At 39.2% G+C, this 7,904-nt stretch overlaps 1 protein-coding gene across 2 annotated transcripts; it reads left to right on the top strand.

The window, feature by feature from the left end:
- The first annotated feature begins 323 nt into the window (after positions 1–323).
- LOC125235083 lies at positions 324–6,168 on the top strand. Of its 2 annotated transcripts, none has more exons than XM_048141510.1 (7): positions 324–366; positions 1,165–1,224; positions 1,717–1,730; positions 2,494–2,613; positions 3,386–3,463; positions 4,657–4,727; positions 6,075–6,168. In XM_048141510.1, exons 2-6 carry the CDS (start codon positions 1,171–1,173, stop codon positions 4,718–4,720), a joined length of 330 nt encoding a protein of 109 aa, XP_047997467.1. In that variant the 5' UTR covers positions 324–366; positions 1,165–1,170; the 3' UTR covers positions 4,721–4,727; positions 6,075–6,168. The 2 variants fall into 2 exon arrangements, with proteins under 2 accessions (XP_047997467.1, XP_047997466.1); XM_048141509.1 differs by having other exon boundaries at positions 4,648–4,727.
- The last annotated feature ends 1,736 nt before the right edge of the window (positions 6,169–7,904 follow it).

Raw genomic sequence — 7,904 nt, 5'->3', positions numbered from 1 at the left:
ACTCCAAAATATCGTTTAGTTTATTTTCCATTGCTATTCAGTAAATTTATCGGCCTAAAGGCTAAATCACTTACGTACTAATGATTTGATTAATCATTTTACTCGTGCTAAAAGCAAGTTACGTTTATAATCTTATAATTACCTGTAAATATCAGGAACCGAGACGAATTCAAACACAACGGTTAATTAAAATGACTTGTTTGTATGTGATACAATTCGACACGTAGCTATCTAATTGTTGGTACCTATATAAGCCAATTTTCAAACCCATATTACATTGCAAAATCTACGAGTAGGTACAGGTCCGTGTATTTTTTTTAATTCAATTAGTTTGGGTCAAAGGGTGGAAGCGCTGGTAGCCTAGCGGTAAGTACGTGTGACTTTCGTTCCGGAGGTCGCGGGTTCGAACCCCGGCTCGCACCAATGAGTTTTTCGGAATTTATGTGCGAAATATCATTTGATATTTTCCTTTCGCTTTTCGCTTTTCGGTGAAGGAAAACATTGTGAGGAAACCGGACTAATTCCAATAAGGTCTAGTTTACCCTTAGGGTTAAATGGTCAGATGGCAGTCGCTTTCGTAAAAACTAGTGCCTACGCCAAAACTTGAGATTAGTTGTCAAAGTGGATCCCAGGCTCTCATGAGCCGTGACAAATGCCGGGATAACGCAAGGAGGATGAGTTTGGGTCAAAACGTAGAATCAAAATTTGACCTACTTCCCGGTTTCTGATAGAGCTGAAATTTTGCAAAAATATGTAAATCACGTGGCAATGCAATATGTATTATGACATCACGGAGCTGATCTGATGATGGAGCAGAAAAGTGGTCATATGAACTCTGTTATGAATCGTCGTATCCCTATCGAGTAAGGTTTTAGAAACGTCTAGGAGAGCAGTAGATGACTGTTGAATGAAAGGTACAGTCGGCGATAAAAGCTTGTGCCAAAATGAATTTCTTGCAAAAAAAACTCATTTTAAGCTTTTTGTTAGGAATTCCATGGTACTAATTATAATGAAATAAGGTTGGTATCATCATACAAATTAATGGAATTCAGAATTCCATGATAGAAAATAAATTAAATTGTGAATCCCATTAGGATTCTAAGTAAATCTTCTATACCATTATGATTCCTAAGATATAATTTGTAGTGTAATTATTTTTTCCAGATAACAATGACTCGAGTTGTAATCCTTGGGGTGCTGATGGCTGCTGTCACAATAGTTCAAGTACGTGACGTGAACCTCGGTATAGAATGGCCTATTTGCTAATGTTGACGTGTAGGTAAAAGTGCCCCTGTGGCTTATTTGCCTGAATAAATGATGGTCTATCATCAAATATTATAAATCGAAACAATATTGCTCCTCAGTCTAGAAAGGCCTTGCAATTGCTTTTTACTTAAAAAAAAAATAAAACTATTCTAAACTCTTCAAGATAAAATGCGGGTAGTTTGAAAAACTTGCGCGGCTAGAAGATGTTGATACGATTCCTCGCCAGTCGTCCCGTGACCATGAACGTAGTGAGATGTTGGAACGTCGGGCCAAATACACGGTGAAATAAAAAGAACCGTTCAAATTTTCCACAGTCAGTGATTTTTGAGATCATAACGAACAAGATTTATTCTAAACTCTGATCAACTTCAGAGTCAGCTAAGGCACTGCTGATTGTACTTATATGTAAAGTGTATATTACTTGATGCTATCTTTACATTTTCTTTACAGTGCGTTCTTGTCCCGTAAGTTATTTACATAACCTGTTACTGGAGGTCCTAGATTATCATCAGGAACTCGCGTTAGGGGATCAGTGCAAGTCTGTGCGAGCTTCTGATGAGCTTCCTAAGTATGGTGTGAAGCTTATTTCTCTGGCGCAACGTCTCACTGTCTTGGCTTCCAATCAGAGAGCTTCACTAAATCTGGTTATGAATAGTTTTCAAGTTGGAGCTCTAGCAGATCAGCGTACAGACTACTTTTTTTTGTCGCACGATTGCCTACTATTCGCATTAGGTACCAGAGCCACCGAAATAAATACTTATACTACGTGCGTAGCCGAATGGCATTTCTCCGACGCCAAACGAAAACGAAACGCTGCGCCAGTTTGTCCGGCTCTGTCACGCCAATACGCACGAGCGATAGAGATAGATATCTACTAGCGTTTCGTTTCGTGAGCATTTCGTGAGCGTTAGTGCCATTCGGCTACGCACCCTGATATAAACTAAATAACACGATTTGTCTAATACCATGAGTGCTTGTGTAGGCAAAGTGACAATGACAACCCTAGCGCAAAAGTGAATAATCAAGGTCAAGTGCGGGTAGTTCGTAAAACTTGCGCGGCTAGAAGATGTTGATACAATTCCTCGCCAGTCGTCCCGTGACCATGAATGTAGTGAGAGGTTGAAGCGTCGGGCCAAATATAAACGTAAGTGTTACGCGATTCAGTCCCGTTTAGTTTTTAAAAATACGTGCCACCGAATTTTTGTTACTAAACTGTTTTTTTATTAGTTCTGTTGACAGACCAGATGATCACCATCACCATGTGCTGCGCCTGCTCGATGATGATGATTACCCCCGTTCATACCGCTCTCGACTGAAACTACAAAATTCTCGGCCCTTTCTCGGAGGGTTAGTTATGTTATTTTTTATTGGAATAACCACGATACATTGAAATTTTTAAAAAGAACCCGACGTGGACCCACTTTTTTGTAACGGTATTTTTAAGCGATTCATACTCAGAATCACGAGGTCTTTCGATCCTGATAGGAGAAAAAAAATGTCCCAAGACTTCCATACATTTTTTCAAATATTCCATTCCGTTACTGCCCTACAAAATACATGTATGAAGAAGTGTGGTAACGGAATGGGAAAAAAACCTTGGGACTTTTTTTTTCTCCTATTAGGATTTAAATAGCTTGTGATTCTGAGTGAAAAGCACATAAAAATATCCAAATCCAAAAAATGGGGTGGACAATACAATTTTTTTTATTCAAAAAATGTATAAAAATATATATACTCGTACGATATTATAATACCGATTAGTCAGTGTAGCCAAAGTTTTTGTTTGAAAAATTGTCATTTTTGACACTGACATATCCAGTACATATCGTATCTAAATATAATATTTTACGTACCTATATTAAATGTTGAATCGGGCCCTGAAGCTCATGAGTAAGTTTCCGAAAAACCTTATCATATTCATTCATATTTAGTAATAACCTAACCAGAAAATTAAAATTTTGAGAAAAACCCAAATCGGTACATCCGTTCGGGAGCCACGATGCCGCAGACAGACACACACACAGACAGACAGACAAACAGACACGTCGAACTTATAACACCCCGTCGTTTTTGCGTCCGGGATTAAAAATGAATATCTGAAGAATCACTTTTTTCACAGGTTAGGCGGGGCTGGATTAAGAATCTTGTTCCGACGTGTTGACGACGAGTATTCAGCGGAACCTGATTCCATCTCTAGGTACAGTACCAGCCGATAATATATAACATACCATGACGCATATCACATCCATTGCGCGTTGAAAAGTGGCAGGGGCATTTTTTAAACCGAAAGACATGCGCAAGAATTCATAGTGCCCATATGGTGTGTTAAAATGAAAGCGGTTTTGGGTACCTTTTGGGTCCAGCCAGGCAAGTATGGTCGCACGATAAATGATAAAACATCTGGCCTTCTCCATCGCACTATTTGTAAGTGCGATAGGGATGGCCAGGTGTATTATCATTTATCGCGCGACCATACTTGCCTGCCAATTCTATTTGGTCAGCAAGCCACGTACAGTAAACCAATTAGAATCCTAGGCCATTCTAGAACCCTGTCGTATTGACACCGTGACTTTATTTCCTATAGAATTTAATTTGACTTTTACTGTTAAAGGGTTCTACAATGGCCTAGAATTCAGATTGGTTGACCGTACTATTAAGATAATTTGAGCACTAACCGTATTTTTTTACACAAGGCCTTCATAGTAACGCTACCGACGCCATTACGTGCGCAAGCGAACTCCCCTTTTTCCACGCTGTCAACCGCTAGGGCACACCTTGGACACTGGCGATCAAATATATGAAAGAGGCGCGTTCCTAGCACACAGTCTAAGCTCGTGTAGGTGAACGCGTACTATGCTTGTATGAGCTAAATTATGTAAGGTCGACTGTTCGCATTTTTGACAGGCGGTAACTGTGAGGTAACCGAGAGGGGATGAGCGGCACTTTCAGCGGGGAGCGGGAGTGGCCATACTGTACGATAGTACTCTTTATTATGGTGGCTAGGGCTGGGCACATGGGCTAGTGTTGTAGCAAGTCTTCATTTAATCGATTAACAGTAAGGTACAGCGGGGCAAATCTCGACTGGGGGGCAATTGTAACTAATCCATTTTTTCCATTATTACACTATGATGTTGAGTTCTACATATATCCACTGAACACGCCTACCATATATAACCGATGGACACTCTATTTAATAATGCAAACATTGTAAAACATGGAAAAAATGGACCAGTTACATTTGTCCCCCAGCCGAGATTTGCCCCGCTGTACCTTACCTATGTTCAATTGTAGGTTGCGTGTTTTACTATTACTTTTATTCCAAATCGATGATTAATTGAATACTGCGATAATTATCATAACATTCCGTTAATTGTTGCACAGTTTCTACAGGATTGGTCACAAAAGGTACAGCGTGGCAGATGCCCACATTAATCATCTTCCAGGAGATATTTAAATAAGTAGTAAGTTCGAATTTCAATCCTTACCAGTACTGTTTTTAACCCCCGACGCAAAAACGACGGGATTAAGACGATACGGTAGGGTTCAATTCTCCATACAAACGCTCTCGACTATTTCCTCCCTGGTTTTTGAAGATAGAGCAATGATTTTTCCAACACAGATTGTTATTATTTTTATCTGTGTCGGACCGTTTAGATTTTTTTGATATTCTGCTTTTTAAAGATTCTAGAGCCAATCAAAAATTTCCAAAAACGGCCTTTTTCATTGTGGCACAAAAAAAGGTGTGATACTCAAGATTGGTAACAATTACCCAAAAAAACTAAACGGTCCGACATAGATTATTTCATTTTTATTCAAATTCTCAAATTTCGTTCCGATTGATTAAGTTTCGAAGGAGGAAAGAGTCGAGAGCGGAACCTTGATTTTAAAGATTTTTTTGAAATATATTTTGACTGAGTTGTTCTTAATGGACAATTTTTTTTTCGATAAATCTAGTTAATAACACTTGCATATTTAACTAAAATTCCCAAGTTGAAAGGGGGGCTCCTTTCCATTTTAGCATTTTCGCTACCGTATCCTCTTAAGCTGGGTCGTATCAAACAAGCAGGCATTGTTCCTACTGAAAGCGAGTAAACGATGAGCTATCGACGATGTAAAGAAACAAAAGATAGTAGTTTTTAAATGGTTAAATAAATCTACAATAAAAAACAATTTAAAAGCTCAACAGCGGCTCTGGAGCAGCAACAGCTGGTGTCTCAACTCTATTGCTGTTTTGTCATTTTCCATTAAAGCTCGGCCACACATGCGCGTTTTGAGAGCGGAGCGCTAATGATGGCGGTGCGCCGGACAGAGCAGACCGCGCGCGGATTGTGCGGACGCGCATTCTGCACATGGCAACTTCTAAGCCCATATTTTGCAAATGTAAACTTGTAATTAAATATTGAATGACACATAAGAAATCAAAACAACAATTTGGATTAAAACAATTAGCTAAATGGTTAACATTTAATCCATATTCAGGCAAATCAGCTCTCAACGCGCGCTGTGTTGTGTGTTACCGCGCGTGCGTATCTAGAGCAGGGGGTTACCATGACGTGCTAAAGCCGTTCAGTTTAGGTTGAGAGAGAGGGACGGAGCTATGTAACTGCTATAGCTGTGTCCCTTTCTCTCAACCTAAACTGAACGTCTTTATAGTACCTACGTCATGGTAACCCCCCTGATCGGCGCAGCGCGAAATCCGCTCACCTAACGCTACGCTATCAAAACGCCCTATGTTTGGCGGAGGCTTTAGCGCATAAATTAAATATCTAGTATTTCTAATAAACAATACCTCTTTTGCTTTATTGCAGGGATGCCTGAACGTGATAAGACGGATTGAAGATCATTTCCTACCTATGCACATATGTTTAAAATTCTAAATATTTTAAATATAGTCACTACTTTTAAAAAAACATGTATCTTCGTCTGTCAATGAAAAGAAAATTGTAGTTTTAACTTTGAGGAACAACGTGAGATACGAGATTTTTTAAAAGTAGTGACGTTATACATAATTCTCAAAATTAAATAATGATGCCTGTCCACATAGTAATTTCTTCTTAGAACCGTGTAATTGTGAGATCTTGAGCTCTGAGTGACAATCGGCCAGCTATTCGATTCGGACTTCGATTAACTTAATCGATCAGTTAAGTTAACCAGATACTTCATGATGTCTGTGAAAACATGAGTTTTTAACCCCCGACGCAAAAACGACGGGGTGTTATAAGTTTGTCTGTCTGTCTGTCTATTTGTGTGTGTGTCTGTCTGTGGCATCGTAGCTCCCGAACGGATGAACCGATTTAGATAGTTTGTTTTTGTTTGAAATCTGAATTAGTCGGGAGTGTTCTTAGCCATGTTTCATGAAAATCGGTCCACTATGTCGCGGTCGGGTTTTTTTTTTTCAAAATTTTGATTTTGTGGTTTGGTTATATAGCCAAATGGTACTCTTTACTGAGGCTCTTGTATTTATTACCTACGCAATAGGCGTAAACATAGTTATTTTCTTGTTAAATCTGTATGTCAAACTAGTATTGGGCGTTGGGTTCCAATCGGCAGGAGTCCACGTTAAATGCAGACGCAAAAAGTCGACGATTCAGCTCGCATTAATCATTGATCCACCGCAGAAAAATAATAGCAGTAGTCAAACAGTCTTTTTTTAAATTAAAGGAAAAATGGAAAAATTCACACGTCCGGCAGGACTCGAACCTGCGACCTCTGGCCTTGCCGGGGCCATCGCGCTTCCAACTGCGCCACGAAGGCCTGCTGGATGTGTGCGAATTCAAAAAAAAAAATCGTCTGCCATTTATTAAAATCCTCAAATAGTACATTACAAGTGCGAAAAAGAGGAAATTCGAAACGAGGGGCGATAAATTAAGGAAAGACCCCATAAAAAACTGTACCTTTGAAATGTATGGGCCATTTATGGATAAAACTAGATGGCGCTGTTTCGCAGCCTGGATGCGGCATGAAACATATTTTCCCCCAAATTATTGCGTGGTTTTAATCTATTATACGAACAAATCACATATTTCTTTATTTTAATCTCATCTAAATATATAAAAGAAGAAGCTGACTGACTGACTGACTGACATATCAACGCACAGCCGAAACCGCTGGTCCTAGAGATTTCAAATTTGGCACGTAGGTTCCCTATATAGTGTAGAGGAGCACTAAGAAAGGATTTTCCAAAATTCACCTCCTAAGGGGGTTAAATGGGGGTTCAAAGTTTGTATGGGGAAACAAGATTAGTTTGACTAATTTATTCGAAACTTCACAGGAAGATTCCTTAAGACATATGACTGAATACGTGTTTCAGGTTTTTTGAAAATTTAACCCCTAAAAGGGTGAAAAGGGGGTGATAAAGTCAAAAAATCAATATGGGTATCGTTTTTATGGTTTATCGGGTCGCTGATCACGATAAATACAACGTTTTTAAAATCTAACGAGGCGGAAGTGAAATACCTTCTCCCCTGTTGTGGTGCAATAGGGTTTAAATATCAAAAAAATATATAAAAGAAGATATTGACTGACTGACTGACATATCAACGCACAGCCGAAACCGCTGGTCCTAGAGATGTCAAATTTGTCAAGTAGGTTCCTTATATAGTGTAGAGGAGCACTAAGAAAGAATTTTCCAAAATTCA

The sequence above is a fragment of the Leguminivora glycinivorella genome, chromosome 17, assembly GCF_023078275.1.
Source record: "Leguminivora glycinivorella isolate SPB_JAAS2020 chromosome 17, LegGlyc_1.1, whole genome shotgun sequence".
Taxonomy (NCBI): domain Eukaryota; kingdom Metazoa; phylum Arthropoda; class Insecta; order Lepidoptera; family Tortricidae; genus Leguminivora; species Leguminivora glycinivorella.
The sequence above is the reverse complement of the archived record's forward strand: the minus strand, read 5'-3'. Positions and strand labels throughout refer to the sequence as shown.

Excerpts from the sequence above, each read along its gene's own strand:
- LOC125235083 (XM_048141509.1), top strand. The coding sequence starts at position 1,171 with ATGACTCGAGTTGTAATCCTTGGGGTGCTGATGGCTGCTGTCACAATA. Across the intron at positions 2,614-3,385 it reads TCTCGGCCCTTTCTCGGAGG|GTTAGGCGGGGCTGGATTAA; the intron begins GTTAGTTATGTT and ends CTTTTTTCACAG. Across the intron at positions 3,464-4,647 it reads GAACCTGATTCCATCTCTAG|TTTCTACAGGATTGGTCACA; the intron begins GTACAGTACCAG and ends ATTGTTGCACAG.